Source organism: Pelodiscus sinensis, chromosome 8, assembly GCF_049634645.1.
Source record: "Pelodiscus sinensis isolate JC-2024 chromosome 8, ASM4963464v1, whole genome shotgun sequence".
Taxonomy (NCBI): domain Eukaryota; kingdom Metazoa; phylum Chordata; order Testudines; family Trionychidae; genus Pelodiscus; species Pelodiscus sinensis.
In genome coordinates this window covers 18,498,660-18,517,413 of record NC_134718.1, presented here as the reverse complement: position 1 = coordinate 18,517,413, position 18,754 = coordinate 18,498,660, and the positions used below count along the sequence as shown (strand labels likewise).

Sequence of the window (18,754 nt, the reverse complement as noted above, 5' to 3'; positions counted from 1 at the left end):
CCCTGGAACTTATGAGAACAATGCAGTGTTTGGGCTTCATTAATTTTGGGACTGTTCGTGAGAAATTGAATAATGTGATTTCAGAAATATTAGGTCTTACATTTCTAGCTAATAACCTAGATTTTTGTACTTGTATATTATTACCTCCAATGGAACCAACCTCAAAGCACTCAGATTTAGTTAATTATTACAGGAATGAATGGAAGATATAGTCTATCAAATAATATCTATATCTTCAGCTAATAACAGAAGTTCTTTTGACAGTACATTTTAATGTGTATGTTTCAGCTAAAAAAATGCCTTATTGAGAGAAGATTAACTGAATATTCTGCTTTATTGAAAAGTTGGTTACCTCAGCCACTAATCTCTTTGTCTCAAGTGTATGGATATATGCAGGAAGCTATAGCTATAGATCTGTTCTTTTTGCATGTGTTCTATGATTGCTCTTTTTTTCTTTTCTTGGCCTGCATGTTTGCTACTACAGGACCCTGCTTTGGAAATCAATGGCAACAGAACCACCATCAGTCCTCTAACTAGCACAGCGACTGGCCATGTGGGTAGTATTTTAACCACCAATGGAACGTTTTCAGGCTTCCTCAGCAAGCAAGAGATCAGCTGTTCAAATAGCTCTTCCTTCTTAAAGACAACTGCAGTTAGTACTTCCATGGCCTCCCTGTCTGTGACACCTGACATTTCACCTGCAAAGAGTAACCTAGGTTCAAAACTAAGCCCTGTGTTCACTGATGCCATTAGTCCTAAACATCAGCTGAGCCCTGCAAGGCAATATAACAACCCCATTGGTCTTTACTCAGCAGAGACTCTAAAGGAAATGGCTGAGATGCATAAATTAAGTCTCAAGCGAAGGGCTTCAGAAGGTGGACTTCCTAGAGGGTAGGTAATGCGGTACTGTATTCAATGTTTCAGTAAGTAAGTAATTAGCTGAAGAATGAAGTAAAATACAAGTTACTGTACTGTGAATTTGTCTTATAATTATCATTAATGATGTCCGGAAAAATAGTCATTAAACCTTTTCCCACCTCAAAAAGGACACATGATACTATTTCATAATAACTCTTGGTCTTTGGTGTCCTGAATTGTATTACATATTGGATACTGGGTACCCTGGCATGAGGAGGAACACAGTGGCTAAGGTATCTGACTCTAGTAACATGTTAGTATTCTCCAGTTGAATTCACTATATTTCATCTGATTGACCTGAATATCAGCCAAAGGCCTGTATGGAAGTTACTGTAAAGGGAATCTGAAACTACATTTTCCTGAAGAGAAATTGCATGTAACCACTATGATAGCAGTCTTAATATTCTTCATTGAACTTCTATAACTCCTTCCTTAATATAAAAACAATGAGGCGTCCTGTGGCACCTAAGACACTAAGGGTGCATTTACACAGCACCCTAAACTTGAAATAAGATACGCAATTTGCGCTATGCAAATTGAATATCTTATTTTGAATCTATTTTGAAATTTAAATTTGTCATGTCTACACAGTGCCAAATTTCAAAATAAGTCACTTATTTCGAGCAATCCCTTATCCCTCGTGCAACGAGGTTTATTGGGATGGTGAAATAGCACACCCATTATTTCGAAAAATATTTTGAAATAACGGGTGGCTTGTGTAGGCACAGAGTAGCCATGCAGTGTAGACGTACCCTAACATTTATTAGGGCATAAGGTAAAACCCATTTCATCAGATGAATTGGGGTAAAAATTACAGAGGCAAGTGATTATGTATATAAGGGAAGTGTATGTATACACCCCCCCCCTTTATTTATATATAATATAATATAAAAATATGAACAACAAAAAGAAAGAAAACTACTTGTCAAATGTAGGCCCAGTGTTAATGAGGACGGATGTGGCTCATTCACAGCAGTTGATGGGAAGAGGTGAATATCAAAAGATGGGAAATTGCCTTTAACAACTTTAGATCCTTATTCAACCCTAAATTGATTGTATTGAATTTGCAAATGAAATGCAATTCAGCTGTCTCTTTGTAATCAGGTTTTGAAGCTCAGTTGTAGATGGATGGTTATTTTAATTCTGTTACTGAATATCCAGGAAGGTTAATGTAGTAACTTTTCAGTGCAAGTTGAGATTGACTTGTGATTAGTTCAGTCCTTTGCCTTGAATGCCATCCAGCTCAAATCTAAATTCTGTAAACTTTATTATCCACTTATTTCTTTCCAGACACAATAGTTATTATCCACCTGGTAGAATACAGAGATAATCCTATTGTTTTTTACTTGAAACTATGAAGGTTAATTTGTAGAGCAGGTATTTTTGCTGCAAGTGGGTGATGCATGTAGCTTGGACTACATTACTGAAATGTTGAATGATGGCCATGGGAAATCAGTAGTTGCTTTCTAATCTTTCTACTTTTATTTATGATTTATTAATTTAGAAACAAATTCTGCAAGTCAGTTACCCTGAAGCTGTCTTTATCTGAAATGAAGTTGTTTCCCAATATTTTAGGAAAAAGAAGGAATTTTCAAAGAGATCACTTATCTTAGCTATTTATCTTAATAAATCCCATGTCTTTCTGTTTCAATACTTAAGGTCTGATTAAGGAAGAGAATATTTCAAATAACAATGCAGAAGTGTAGTACAGACAGACAAAGAGAGACACAATTTTAGTCACCAAGTTTCATTTGGCTCAATATAACATACAGGTTGGGAGCAAGAGGAGAAAAATACATCAGGAGTCTGATTCTCACTTACATGAGAGAAAAGTGAATGTAAAATGCTATTATGAGTTGATAGTGTTTTATACCTAGTATGCATGCAGTTAGTATTGACTACACAAGATGCAAGAGTATGTCTACACTGCCACTGTAGTTCGAACTAGGGTGGCTAATGTAGGCATTTGAAGTTGCAAATGAAGCCCGGGATTTAAATATCCCAGGCTTCATTTGCATCTTGCCGGGTGCCGCCATTTTTAAATCCCCGTTAGTGCGGACTCCGTGTTCCACGAGGAGCAATGGTAGTTCGAATTAGAGAGCCTAATTCAAACTACCTACTCCGTGCCTGCGGCTGCCACGTGGGCACGGAGTCCGCACTAATGGGGATTTAAAAATGGCGGCGCCTGGCAAGATGCAAATGAAGCCCGGGATATTTAAATCCCGGGTTTCATTTGCAACTTCGAATGCCTACATTAGCCACCCTAGTTCGAACTAGGGTGGCAGTGTAGACATACCCCAAGACAGTGAGGAATCAGGCCTTAATGCTGTAAACTCAAAAATTCCCTTGAAATTTGGTTATAAGTGGTTGCATTTAAAGAAAATGTCAACAAAAACAGACTCAAAAAAGCTTTTGTTTTAATTTACATTTTTCATCTGCAAAAATATCATGTATTTTCCTGCTTTAGTTCTGAAAGCTCCTTGCTAGCACATCTTACCTCCCTTGTCTTGGCCTCCTCTTGTCCCTTGTTAACCTTTCTCCTTATATTTTACTTCAGGTAAATTTGAACAATTGAACTGCCCGAGTATTCCTAGTATGTACAGTTACAAAAAATATATACTATTAGGGCTGCATCTGCCATTCAGTGATGTCAGTGATTTTAATAGGTGTTGTATCAGGCCACATAATAGAATCCTTGAGGAAGCAAACAAATTATGGCCACTGAAACTGCTCCACAGTAATCCCTCTACCTCATAGCAGTCTTTTCTATCTGTCCAACTTCCTCCCATGTACATGCACAAGTGCACACACAAAATAATTTAAGCTCCTTTTTTGTGCCCATCTGTAGCCTGTTAGACATAGCGTAAGCAGGCTTGGAGAAATTCAATTTTTATTTTTTTTCTAATTTGTGTGAGTAATATTGACATTTATTTTAAGCATTTTTTTCACTGTGGTGCAAAATTATGGGGGGTTGTCAGATAATTATTTAATGACAGTAGGCACTGAATTTCAAAAAATTAAAGCATAACCATTAAAATGTAAATGATCAATATCATATATGTAAAGGAAGTATTCTTAAATCCAACATTAATATGTTCTCAAGCAGCTTTTTTCTTTCTCACATAATCATACCTTGTGAAATTCTCTCAGCCCAAAGGAAGGTTGAATGCTTTACTCCACGAGGAGTAACGGTAGTTCGGACTAGGAAGCCTAGTCCGAACTACCTAGTTCATGCCGCGTGTAGCCGCGCGGCACGGGGTTCGAACGAGCAGGGATTTAAAAATGGTGGCGCCCAGTTTATGCAAATGAAGCCCGGGAAATTCAAATCCCGGGCTTCATTTGCAAGTGCGGTATGCCTACATTACCCTCCTAGTTCGAACTAGGAGGGTAGTGTAGACATACCCTTACTGAGTCCGCAGTCCCTTACTCATTTTATGCATTTCTGGAATTAAGGGCTTATCACAGGGCAAGAGTGAAATTTTTTGCAGGTGTGCCTATTACAATATCAGCAGCAGATCTTAATGGGTAAAGATTCTACAAAAGGAAACATTGACACAGATTGAGAACAAGTCTCAGATATGGTTATTTTTTATTCCAGCCTGTGTTATTCTGCACGTCTTTGGCTAGGGTAGTAAATACCTGCCCCACATGTTTTTGTGTGTCAGGAGGGTAGTATTACTGGCTTGTTACTCTATGGCATCTTTGAGTGAGTGGGTTGTGTATTTCAGTACCTACCCATATTTAGAAATAAACTAAAATGATTGTGGATCTGAGCTGGAGAAAATGTTATCTCAATCCAGCATGTGAAGAGAAGCTAAGCTTTGCTGTAGCTATAGGGATCTGTGATAATCTGTTTAGCTCTGAAAAATCTTTGCTGCAATTTGAGGCTGTTGATCGCTTTTTAGAAGACCGATGCTGCATGTGAAGTATTTTTCTGTCTATGAAATGTATAGTTTACATGTGCATGTTCTTCATATTCTAACATCAAAGAATTGGTTGTTCTCTCTTTTAAGGGGTATTTTACAAACTCCATTTCTACCTTTAAAATACTGGTTTTTTATGCATGGGCATGGTGGAGAGGGTTAGAATAGCTGCAAGAGTTCACTTCAGAAAATGATACTATTACACCATGTTTCACTGTAAGTGGCTGCTCAGCTGTCTTGCACATACCTAAAATGGATGTAGAATCAGTGATCTGCTTACAGGTTACAACTTGTTCCTAATATATCTCTACTGATTCCCGTAAAAGACAGATATATTTGGCTCACTGCAGAGTTTACAGAGCTGGCAGAATATTCTCGAACCTGAGAATCTGAGGGGCAGAAATGGGGGGGTGGAAAAGGCATTTTGTGGCTTTATATCGAGGTAAAGGCAACGGCATATAGCCCTATGTGCACAGCTTTGGATTGCTGCATTGGTGTTTGTTAATTAAAAATAAATTTGGTTGACACAGCTGTAGAAAAGCCTTATGTGAAGAAGCCCCTCCAAAGAGTTACTGCCATGACAGCAGAGGGAGCACACTTGTGGGTCAACTGAGTGGTAATTCAAATCCACTCATAATGTTGCAAAAGTAACTGGAAAGATGGTGATGCCCAAATATATCAAAAGTGTCTTATGCGTCCATCTAAGAAATACAGACAATGTCCGAGGAACAAGCATCAGGCTTGCAAGCACTCACGCACACAAATGAAAGCTCCCCTGCAACCTCAGGGAATCAGGCAAGTGTTGAAGGTGGGCAAGTGGCCCGAGTGCTGGTCAAAGGACTCAGGAGGGGCAGGAGTGGCCTCAAAGCAGAAGCTAGAGAGAAGGAGCATTTCAAAGGGGAAAGCACTGCATAACTGCCCCCTGCTCCTCCAGTCATGCAGGCCATCCTCGTACCGTTTACTGCCTCCAGGTGAGCAGCCTGTGGGGGATGGGGGCAGAGGCAGGGAGGAATGGCCGGGGTGGGGACGGGGGCTGCCGGAAAAGTCATTGAGCCTGTGGAGGGGTGGCTGTGGAATGGGGTTGAGGAGGCTTCCAGAACTGGTGTTGAGCCCATGGGGCTTGGGAGGGAAGGTTCAGGAGATGGGGCTGGCCACAGGATCTGGCACAGAGCCTGCGGGAGGGAGCCAGGGGATGTCCAGAAGTTCCTTTCAGAACCTCCACCTACCTCCTCATGCTCCCCTAATGAAACCTGCTTTCCTCCAGCACCGTTATGCAAGCTTACATGAAAACTATTTCTACTATTTTTCATTGAAATATAGAGTATTTTTGCTACATTATGGGTTAAATAGGCTTTTGTGGGCTAGCCTGGGAACCTAAACACCACTCCAACATTGTTTCTATGGGAAAATGTGTTCCAGGTTCCAAACAACTGATGAGTTGTGGGTGAAGGTCTGACTGGGGGAGGCACACCCCCAACCTTGCCTCTTTTTCCAGCCACACCTCCCATCATAGGCGGCCCACAGCCCCAGCCTCCCCGGTCCTGGCACACAGGGAGGGCAGGTGCTCGAGGGCAGCAACACACTGTCCCCAGTAGGCCTACAGTAGGTGTTCTGGGGGCAGAGTATGAGTAGGGCCAAGCTGGTGGTTTGGGAAGGCAATGCCTTCCCCCGCCTAGCATACCCACTGCCCATGCTTACAAAAAAACAACCTGTTCGTAAGCTGGGGATGTCCTATGGTGCTTCTGATTATCTCTGCATGGAATCTTGTCCACTTTTCCGTGGTCACAAACATGATTGCCCATCTAGGGCAGTAGATAGCTGCAGTGAAGGTGGACGCTCAGGAAATAAAAAAGGCTTCTGCAAGGATGACCCTGATGACAAGTGGATTGGAAGCCAAAATCAAAATCTGTGGTCCCAGCCCTGAGCTAGAAACTGGAGGCTCCTTGTGCTGTCCATGCCCCAAACGGCAATTCCAACAGCTCCCATTTGCCAGAAACTGCAGCTGTGGGGGTGGCACCTGTGGGCAGAGGCAGCATACAGAGCTGTTGGACCGTCTGCCCAGGAGCCAAGGGACATGTCAGCCTGTAAATAGTTCTCTTTCCTTGCTTCTGCATTCCTCAGTAACAAAACTTCTAGTGACACACGGTAATACAAACTTGTTGTCAAGGATAGGCCAAAATGCCTTGATATCCTATTAAGTCTCTGCAGATAATTATAATCCCTATGTTTTTCTCTCTCTTAATTACATTGTGGTTTACAGGCATACAGTTGCTTTCTGCTCCTATCTGTAGATGGTTTCATAAAGCTTTATAATGCCTTGTTAACATATATTGCCTCGACACTCTAAAACTATTGTTCTTTTGTTGTTCTTTCTCTCTTCCTTAGGTCATAGCCAACACTGCCGCCAAGTTAGTATCAAATAGTGTATATGTGTTATGCTGTTTGTTTGGGAATTTATTTTCTGGGGTAGCATGAGCCCATACATTCTTGCTGTGTCTGTTTGCAAGATGAAAGCATTAAAAAAGGCTGTGGACTGGTGTGACAGTCATCATACATGGCCACTATGTCCAGAGGTGGTTCTAGTCTAACAGTATCTCTGAAACTGCTCGTTCAGAATTTCACATTAATCTCCTAATACTGGCAAGTGTAACTTGGATTGGAATTTGCTCATCTCTTAGGGTATGTCTACACTAGCCCCCTCGTTCAAACTAGGGTGGCGAATTTGCAAACGAAGCCCGGGATTTAAATAGCCCGGGCTTCATTTGCATGTTCCCAGGTGGGCACCATTTTTAAATCCCCTTAGTTCGAACTGATTGCCCGCAGCTACACGCGGCAGTCAGAAGTTAATCCGAACTAAGTCCTTAGTTTGGATTAACTGTTACTCCTCCTGCAATGAGGTGTAACAGTTAATCCGAACTAAGGACTTGGTTTGGATTAATTTTCCTACTGCCGTGAGTAGCTGCGGGCAGTCAGTTCGAATTAAGGGGATTTAAAAATGGCGCCTACCTGGGAACATGCAAATAAAGCCCGGGATATTTAAATTCTGGGCTTCATTTGCAAGTTCTAATGCCTACATTAGCCACCCTAGTTCGAACTAGGGGGCTAGTGTAGATATACCCTTAGAGTTTTTTTCAGGTCTTTTCCATCCAAGGAAGTTACACATACATTTCTTCTTAACATTTCAAATAGTATTAATGCACCATCAGATTTTGTGGGCTGTGGGTATAGGTTTTTTATTATATAATTACCAATGTATTTTTATCTTCAGGAGAGAGATCCAAATCTTGAAGTCCAATTCAAGCCAAATTCCCATTACCTTCAACATTTAGCTCTTGGGTTTTAAATATCTAAAAAGCACTTTTCTTCAGCCAGATTTCTGCCTGAATAAGCAATTAGTATGGACTTGAGGCCTTTTAGCCAGGGGAATTCCCCCACCTCCCCTTCAACTTGGACCTTTAATTCCGAGGAAAGAGCAGAGAAAGCCCTTCTGAATTCCTACTTGACCTCTCTAGACTGGAAGTTGCTTTCGCCCGTGACACATTCTGGATGTCCAAAACCTGATGAGCTCTCAAGGTTGGATTAAATTCAGCTGTGAAGTAAATGATGAAGCATTTATCTGGCAAGAGGATGGTTTGAAGACTGGAAGAGACAGAATAGTTCAGCTTGAATTGGCATTTAGAGAGTGAGCACCATAAGTGTAATTGACACTATTTGGCAGTGTGTAATGAGCAAGTGGGTACAACTCCCATTCAAGTTAGAGGAGCCTTTGCCCACTTACATTAGAACTGAATTATCCCTGGAGGTGTTGGTTACATTTCGTGGTTACACCCAGAGTTCTGCCAGCATTGGCCACTTTCGGCAGACAGGATACTGGGCTGAATGGACCTCTGGTCTGACCTAGTCTGGCGGTTCTTATTGTCTTACTCATACACAGAATACACAGCTACATAGGGCACCCAAAAATGTGGGGCTCCACTGGGTCTTAAATGTCCACTCACCTATCCTGTTCCTGTTTTGTGGCTGTCCTTCCTCTGGAAAGAATCTAATTAACTGAAGTGAAGAAGCCTGACAGACTTATTAACAGAACATTGAACCTGTGAAAGAGCCATTCGAGTGGTAATGAAACCATTTAACAAGCATTTGCCAACCCCAGGTATATTCTGTCCATTTCTGACTTTACTGTGTTAGTCGACAGGACCTTAGTTTAAAATTTGTTTTAAAAATATTTCATTAGAGTGTTACTAAAGATTCTAAAATCACATCTCTAAAAAAAATCATCATGTTCCCTGGCTGCCATTGGGTATAGGGCACCAGTTTAATAATACTCTATATGGCCCCATAACCCTAAGGACCACCCTTTCCTCACCTTTGTCAAAGTGTCCTGCAGCGAACATCCCATACTGACATTCACACTTCCTCCCCTCGCAGCAATACACGGCAGTGGAAACTCTGCAATTGAAAGTGACTTTTTCATGGAAATGCCTATTGATTTCATTTGAAGTATTGCCTTGCTAAAGACTACAGGTTTGACCCCAGCATGTTAAGAGAGCAGTGAAATTGCTTCAGTTCCACATTCCAACACCAAAATTACCCATTGTAATGGGACTCTAAGCACCCCTGTGCCCTCTATCCCATTTTTGGATTGATTTGTTGAAGCCAGTTGTCTTGGGCTACATTTTCAGATGTTTTCATAAAGAGAGATGCTTCAATTTATTTAAACTGAGACCCCACTGACTCTGAGATACGGAAGCTCCTTGATAGTTCTATTAATAGAAAAGAGGCAGCGCACGGGACTGGAGAGTCTGTGAATTCCAAACTGCTCTCCAATAGTGTGGTACATTGTGAGGATATGAGAAGCCAATAGTAGGCATAAAGTTCAGCTTTTCTTTGATTGTGAATCACTCTACCATACATCAATAGAATAATGTTATCATGGTTATTACATGTATTTATTAGGAGACGTTTAAAGTGGTGAAAATGTTCAAGTAAATGCATGTTTTTCATTTGTACTGCATGTATAATGAAGCTTCTTAATTCCTTCAAACTGTCTATGCATGTGTATATATGTGGGCTGTGTTTTCAATAAAGTATGTGTGCATCTATCTGCACCCATCCCAGCTGCATGCTACTGTCAGTGCGCTTCTCAAATATTCCTTCAAAAGTGCACTATTGTTTCTCAACTTTTGTACCTCTCAGTAAAGGCATCTCACCAAACAAAAGGCTGTTACAGAGGTGGAATCCATTGTCCGAGAGCAGATCACCTGTGATAATCAGGGCAAGTCTCAAATCAGTTGTCGCCTGGCAGTCTCTAACTTGTGGGAAGAGTTTTCACCCCACATCTTGATTTTCTTCTCTCTCCTTTAATTATTGAGGCGGCAGCTTCCATTAACAAACTCTTTAAAAGGCCCCATACTGTAATCCCATCCTTCCGACCTTCCATGGCTGTTGCAGATTTGTTTTCTTCATTGTGGTACAGAAAACTGAAGAACTATTGCAGAGTGCCATTAAGCAATCCCTTCCATTCAGGAATAAGCAAATAGTGTCTAAAGCACCCAGAATATTTTTTTTGGTGGGGGGGGGGAGTGGCTAGATAGAATTTAACCCAGGTCCCCCAACTGGTAGTCAAGAGCAGTTAATTAAATGACTGAAGATCTGGTTTAAATGTTACTTGGAAAAAACTTAAGCTAAACTCTAGGATGGAAACTACCAGCTTGCTGAGAGGCATGACATGATAGCAGTTTTCAAGTATCTAAAAGAGTGTTAAAAGAGGAGGGAGAAAAATTGTTCTCTTTGATCACTGATGATAGGACAAGAACCAATGGGCTTGAATTTAGGTTGGACACTAGGAAAAACTTCCTACCTTTCAAAATGGTTAATCACTGGAATAAGTTGCCTAAGTAGGTTGTGGAATCGCCATCACTGGAGATATTTAAGAGCAGGTTGGACAGACACTTCTCAGGGATGGTCTAGAAGGTGCTTGGTCCTTCTAGGAGGGCAGGGGACTGGACTTGATGATCATTCAAGTTTCCTTCCAGTTCTAGTGTTCTATGATTCTTCTTCAAGGAGTGTTCCTGTGGGTGCTCCCCCTTTAGGTGCATCAGCGCTGCTGCGCCTCTGATCAGAGATTTGTGATAGCAATGCCCATGGTCAGCTGTGTGTGCGGGGTGCCCTCACAGGAGATCTGAAGCGGCTAGTCCACATGAGTCCTCTGTTCATTCTCAACCACCACCAGCTTCAGTTACAGCTCAGCAGCAGCCCTTTTTACCTCACTGAGAATTTATGTATTGTAGATAGTTGGACAACTGTTACCACAAAGTTTGTTTCATTAGTTAATAGTCATTAGTTCTGCTTACCTCCATAGCCATAGTTAAAATGCTTTTGTTGTTTTCTCTTAACTTAGAATAGAAGTAATTGGAGAACTAAATCCTCGGCAATACTAATACTGAAACCTTGCCTTCCTGGGACATGCCCGGCTTTCCCGGTTTTAAAAGGTGCAGGCTGTCCATTTATATTTCTGATGGGCACGAACAGCATGTCTGTTGTTTGGGGGAGGAGAACCCCACGGAACAGTGCACTCACCACAAAAATCTTAAATCCCAAACGAAAAAAGCCAGAGAGTTACAATGATTCATATGGAGAAAAAGACTCAGCCAGCTTCAGACCCCGCCCAGGCAACCATCTGCTGGGGTGGCATCAGAGAGAGGAGCTCCCACTAGGTTGAGCCCAAAGGACTGCAATAAGGCCCAAGAGCCCAAAAAGAACCTCCTCAGGGACAGATTCTCCCTTGAGTAAGTGTCTTCTCCACAACAGTACTGCCTCTGTACTCTCAATACAAAAAGGTTCGGACAAGCAACCTGGCACCGGGGCCAGCAGCGATAAAAGCCGCAACCCCAAGCAGAAGGCTTCTGCCTCAAAGGCACCAGCAGAGGCAAAACACAAACCCTTGATGCCGGCATCGGGCAAAAAGCCTCCAGCACCAACCGTGGCACATACAAAGCTACATCCAGAAGTGGCACTGAGCAGCATCGGCACCAACAAAACACTCAGCGCCAACAAAGCACAAAAAGCAGTAGACACCAAATCTAATGCCGCTGTAAACACAGCAAGCCTGGCTGGTTCCTATACTGCCCCCTCCTCTGCCGGTGCAGCAATTTACAACCGCTGGGGAGCTCAGTTACTTCGGTACCAGGAACACCATTATTTGGCACTGGCGGCACCCCGAATACATCAAGGCATAGCTTCTCATCCAGCCTGGCCGCATCAGTATTTAGTGATGAGGATTTGAATGTGCCCACCCACATTCGTTTACTAAGGCACTCCTTGCCCAAGCCTAACCAGCAATGGCAACCACTTCAATGGCTCCCATCACCTATTCCACCCAGTTGGCCATACTGAGACCCATGGGCAGCATACAGAACACAGCAGATCCAGCAACCACAGCAGCGCTCTCCAGAGCCAAAACTTCAGGCTCCAATAATTCAATCTGCAGATAGATACAGTTCAGATGTCGAAGAAGAGGAGGTAGACATTACGTGTCAAGTTTGCAGATGACACTACGCTAGGGGGAGAGGTAGATTTGCTGGAGGGCAGGGATAGGGTCCAGAGTGACCTGAACAAATTAGAGGATTTGGCCAAAAGAAATCTGATGAGATTCAACAAGGACAAGTGCAGAGTCTTGCACTTGGGAAGGAAGAATCCCAAGCATTGTTACAGGCTGGGGACCGACTGGCTGAGTAGCAGTTCTGCAGAAAAGGACCTGGGGATTACAGTGGATGAGAAGCTAGATATGAGTCAACGGTGTGCCCTTGTAGCCAAGAAAGCTAAGGGCATATTAGGTTGCATTAGGAGGAGCATTGCCAGCAGATCCAGAGAAGTGATTATTCCCCTTTATTCGGGTCTGATGAGGCCACATATGGAGTATTGCTTCCAGTTCTGGGCCCCCCACTATAGAAAGGATGTGGATGCATTGGAGAGGGTCCAGCAGAAGGAGACCAAAATGATTAGGGGGCTGGAGCGCATGACCTATGAGGGATTTGGGTTTGTTTAGTCTGCAGAAGAGAAGAGTGAGGGGGGATTTGATAGCAGCCTTCAACTTCTTGAAGGGAGGTTCCAAAGAGGATGGAGAAAGGCTTTTCACAGTACTGATGGATGGCAGAACAAGGAACAATGGTCTCAAGTTACAGTGGGAGAGGTCTAGGTTGGATATTATGAAAAACCATTTCACTAGGAGGGTGGTGAAGCACTGGAATGGGTTACCTAGGGAGGTGGTGGAATCTCCATCCCAACAGGTGTTTAAGTCTCGGCTTGACAAAGCCCTGCCTGGGTTGACTTAGTTGGGATTGGTCCTGCCTTGACCAGGGGGCTGGACTTGATGACTTTCTGAGGTATCTTCCAGCTCTGTGATTCTATGATACGTATGAAGATCACACACCTCATTTGCCTCCACCTATGCGCATATCATCAGAGTCCCCTGACGATACAATCATGCCCCCACCACTGACCTCTGGGGATGATTTTAGATCAGTCCAACAACTTTTTAAGCCAGTTGGACACATTGGAGATTTCCCTGACTGCTAAGGCAGAGATGCAACACAAACTGACAAACATACTATGTGCATCTCCACATATGAAATTTGTGATCCCAATGAACGAGGCTCTCATAGAGCTGGCCAAAAATATCTGGCAGACACCTGCCACAATATCGCCAACCTGCAAGAGATCAGATCGAAAATACTATGTTAACCCTAAAGGAGCAAACTTCCTGTTCTCCCACCTAGCCACAAATTCCCTAGTGGTAGAAGTGGTAAATCAAAGGGGGAAACGACAGGCTACCCGAACCATCCCCTATGACAGGGACTGGAAAAGGCTGGACACGATGGGGAGAAAAGCATACTCATCTGCAAGTCTCCAGCCCAGAATAGCCAATTATTTGGCATTATTAGCAAAATACACACATCACATTTTTGATCTATCAGCTACTTTTCTTGAATCCCTCCCAGATAACAAAAGGGATTAATTCAAGTCAAATCTAAATGAAGGGACACTAATTTCCAGGACAGCCTTTCAGGACACACTGGATTCTGCAGACACTGCATCCAGATCCTTAGCCTCCACAGTGGGTGATGAGGCAAGCATCATGGCTTCAGCTCTCAGGATTCCTGAGAGAAGTCCAAGCAAGAGCTAAAGACTTGTCATTCAAAATTACCCAGCTCTTCTCTGAATCCACAAACACTTCCTTACACACCTTAAAGGATTCACGGGCCACATTAAAGACTCTTGGCATCCACGTACCTATCACAAAGAGATAACACTGCAGGTCATTCGCACAGAGGTACAGATCCACATCCTTTAACCAACAACAACAATAGACAGAGACTGTGCCAAAATAGGCACAGGCAGGCCTCTGAACAGTCAACATCTCAACAGCCATCAACATCTCATCAAGCATTTTGAAGTCCTGTTCAAGGGTCCAATGACCCCAACATTTCCACAGCAGCAATTCAAACGCTCCACAACATTTGGCAGCAGACTAGCTGCATTCTATCTGGCCCGTCTTCGTTTCAAAATAAAGGACGGACACTTCCTCTACAGAGTGCTACCATTTGGACTCAACAGCTCCACGAGTGTTCTCAAAGGTTCTGGCAGTAGTAACCACACACTTATGCAAAATGGGCATCACTATATTCCCTTACCTAGATGATTGTCCAGTAACAGGCACCATAGAACAAGACACCTATTTGACCACCTTGGACTCCAGATAAACATACCAAAGTGCACACTGACCCCAACTCAGACATTAGAATTTATAGGGGTGCATTTAGATTGCACAACAGCCAAAGCCTCTTTACCAGAGCACAGATTTACAGCAATCAAGGACCTCATATTAATGGCGCAGTCCAGTCCGATCGTAACAGCCCGACACTGCCTACAAATATTAGGGCACGTGGCGGCAGCCAAGTTCATGGTACCACACACCTGCCCACACATGAGGCCAGTCCAGGCATGGCTATACACTGTGTACCAGCCATGTACCCATCATATATACAAGCAACTTACCACGCTGACCAAGATAAAGACCTCACTCACATGGTGGACTCTGCATGACAATGTATGTGCAGGGGTCCCTTTCCAAAGAACCCCACTGTCAGGGTGCAAGCCCCCACCGTGCCTCAGTGCCCCCTGACTGTCCTCATCTAGCCCCTCTCAGGACAAGTTACAGTCCGTATGGGTTGCTCATCATTGGCAACGGGGTTGTCTCAACTGCCCTGCTTACCTAGTCGGCATCATGAACCACCTCCAAACCAGGGTTTTGTCTCCAGCCCCTAGCCAGGAGGAGTCTTGGCGGGCCCTTTCCCAGCCCTTGCTGGCTATCCCCAGCTTGGAGCTCCTGCTTTCTCCGCAGTCAGCCCTCCACTGACTCCCCCCCCCCCCAAGCAAACTGTGCTTCTCTATTTATAGTTGTCAGCTGGGCTCTCACTCGCCCTAACGGCTTCAGCTGGGCTCTCTGTTCCCATCCCTGGCTCAGGGACTAAGTCATGGTCTTAAAGGGCCAGTGCAGGGCAGGTGCCCTGTCACACACCTTACCCTTTTGATCGAGCTTCCCCTCTTCGGCCGGCCCCCAGCTGGGCCTCTATGCCTTTCCTCGGGATCTGGTTTCCCCTCACGGCCTTAGTTACCACCAGGTTTGCCCTGGCTGCCTCTGAGCATGTGCCGCAACGTCGGCGGGTTGGCAGGCGTGCTCCCCAGAGGGTCACCCCACCGATGTTAGTGTGGGGCGACAATGCCCCATCACTCACCCCCCTTTCCAGGATTCCATCCTCTTCCGCCATCTCATTAGTAACTATGGACCTAGAAAAAATATCTGCGTTATGGGCTCTCCCCGGCCTGTGACAGACCTCAAATTTATAAGGCTATAAGGCCAAATATCACCTCATGATCAGAGGATTGGTCTCCTTCATTGTCTGAATCCATCGTAATGGCGCATGGTCGGTTATCAACGTGAAGGCTCCCCCTAGCAGGTAATAGCGTAGCGCCTCTATTGCCCACTTAACTGCCAGGGCCTCTTTCTCAATTGTGGCATACTGTTGTTCCCACGGTAGTAATTTCCTGCTTAAATACAGGATAGGGTGTTCCTCCCCTTCCTGCTCCTGCAAGAGGATGGCTCCTAGACCTCTGTCTGATGCATCCGTCTGCACTATAAATGATTTGTAAAGTCAGGTTGATGAAGAACCGGTGTCTGCGTAAATCGGTGCTTTAGCGCTTGGAACGTTTCCTCGCACTGTGCGTTCCAGTGGACCTTTTGGGGTTGCGTATTTTGGGTCAAGTCCGTCAAGGGTGCCGCAATCGTGGCAAAATCGGGTATGAATCACCGATAGTAACCGGCTAGGCCCAGAAACTGGCGGACTTCCCTTTTTGTGGTGGGAGCCTTATACTTTCTCAGGGCTTCTACCTTGTCTACCTGAGGTTTTATCCTTCCCCATCCCACCACATAACCTAAATAGGACACTTCCCTTTGTCCAAAGTGGCACTTACTGGGGTTAGCCATGAGCTTGGCATCGGTCAGGGCTCTGAGGACCACCTTCAGATGTTGCAGATGTTCCGGCCAGGTTTCACTATAAATGACAATGTCATCAATATATGCAGCAGTATACTCACGATGTTTGTGTAATACCTTGTCCATCAGCCTCTGGAACGTCGCTGCCGCCCCGTTCAATCCAAAAGGCATTGTGATGAACTAGAACAGGCCAAATGGTGTGGCGAATGCGGTCTTGTCCTCAGAGGCTGGCGTCAGGGGAATCTGCCAATACCCTTTAGTGAGGTCGAGCGTAGAGATGTAGTGGGCTTTACCCAACCGTTCCAGCAGTTCATTTACTCTGGGCATAGGATACGCATCAAATCGCAAAATTGCGTTGACTTTCCGGAAGTCTATGCAAAACCGTATTGTGCCGTCGGGCTTAGGCATCAAAACGATGGGACTGCGCCATTCGCTTCTTGATTCCCTGATCACCCCCATTTGCAACATCCATTGTAGCTCTTCTTGAACTGGTCCCCACATTTTCCATGGGAGGGGTCGTATGTGGTCCCAGATCCTTTTACCTGGGGTTGTCGCTATATGGTGACTCATAAGAAAGGTCTTACCCGGTTGTGTAGTTAGGACCTGTTTGAAATCCCGAAGGAGGGCGCTCATCTCTCTTCGTTGTTCCTCCGTCAACTCTGCCCCGATATGCGTTGCCCCTTCGGCCTTCAAGTCACCTCCCCAGGGTCTCAGCTCCGGTTCTGGTGGCTGCAAGGTGATAAGCATACCCTCTTGGGCGTTCCGCTTCTTTAGTAAATTGACATGATAGATCTGCTTGTCTTTTCGTTTTCCTGACAGTTTGATTTCATAATCAACTGGTCCTACCTGCCGTATGACCTCAAAGGGCCCTTGCCATTTGGCCAGTAATTTCGAGTCTGGTGCTGGCAACAGCAGGAGTACCCTGTCACCCGGCTGAAACGTTCTGGATTTGGCCCCTTGATTGTAATATTGGGCCTGCTTACTTTGGGCCTGGAGGAGGTTCTCTTTAGCCAGCTCCCCTACTGTCCGGAGTCGCTGTTGTAGGTCTAAAATATATGGTACCGTACCCTTCACCCTTGATTCCTGTTCCTCCCATGTCTCCCGCAATAAGTCCAATATCCCCCGGGGTTGTTGGCCATAAAGTAATTCAAATGGGGCACCTCCCGCACTGCGAATAACAGTGCCGGTAGTAATCGGTCCCAGTCGTTTGGGTCTAGCTCAAAAAACAGTCGCAACATGCCTTTTAATGTCTTATTGAAGCGTTCAACAAGTCCATCTGTTTGCGTGTGGTAAACTGAGGTACGCAATGTCTTAATGTTTAAGAGGCGACAAAGTTCTGCCATCAGTTTGGAAGTCACATTGGTCCCTTGGTCAGTTAGTATCTCCCTCGGGATTCCCACCCGGGAGAATACTTGCACCAACTCCTGTGCCAGCGTTGACGCCGTGGTATTCTTAAGTGGGATGGCCTCGGGTTATCGGGTGGCATAGTCAGTTACGACCAGTATATACTGGTGTCCTCTTCGGGACCTCTCCAGTGGTCCCACTCGATCTAAAGCCACCCGGTCGAATTGCACTTCTACCACGGGGAGAGGAACTAAGGGGGCTTTTGGAACCCCTCCCTGACCCGTCCTCTGGCACTCAGGGCAGGACTCACAGAAGTCTCTGACCTCCTTATAAATCCTTGGCCAAAAGAATCTTTGCGTTATGCATTGTAGGGTCTTCTCCCACCCCAAATGTCCTGCCCAGGGATTAGCATGTGCAAGGTCTAATACCTGCCTCCGGTACCTTGCGGGGACCAACAACTGGCTAACCTCCGTCTGCCCATCGGCCGACCGGGCGATCCGATATAATCGGTCGGCTCTTACCTTGAATCGCGGGGTTGGTCGAGCCGCTGCTCCCACATTGGGGTCCCCAGTCTCTCCTGCCACCTGTTCCCAGGCATGGGTTAAGGCGTGGTCTCCTCGTTGGTCTCTTGGGAAGTCCTCATCCCCTCCTACTTCCTCCGAAGCGAGGGTTTTCTCAGGGTCGGGCTCCTCTTCTGGGCCTCGGGATGTTTCCCTTTTCAAGTTCTCCATCCCTGCTGGTGGCGGTTGCCCCTGCTCATCCCAGTTCCGCAGGATGCGTCTGAAACCTGGCCAGTCCCGGCCCAGTAGTACTGGGTATACTAATTTTGGGGCTAACGTCTACCCCATCTGACAGACGAACCCACCCAGTGGGGTAGGCTCTGACATCTCCATGTATGCATTGCATCGAGATGGTTCCCCCGGCCGCCTCCCACTTTGGGACCAGCTCTGTTCGTACCATTGTCTGGCTGCACCCAGAATCCACCAGGGCGGTCACTGGCTTTCCCTCTAGCCTT

General features: G+C 45.0%; 1 protein-coding gene across 2 annotated transcripts in view; it reads left to right on the top strand.

Annotated features, from left to right (window-relative positions):
* The window catches only part of LDB3 (LIM domain binding 3), a 229,399-nt gene that overhangs the window by 92,514 nt on the left and 118,131 nt on the right, over positions 1–18,754 (top strand). For both annotated transcript variants that reach the window (XM_075934832.1, XM_014578704.3), the window contains exon 5: positions 7,227–7,249. In XM_075934832.1, coding sequence (XP_075790947.1) covers positions 7,227–7,249 — 23 coding nt within the window. The remainder of the gene's footprint in view (positions 1–7,226; positions 7,250–18,754) is intronic.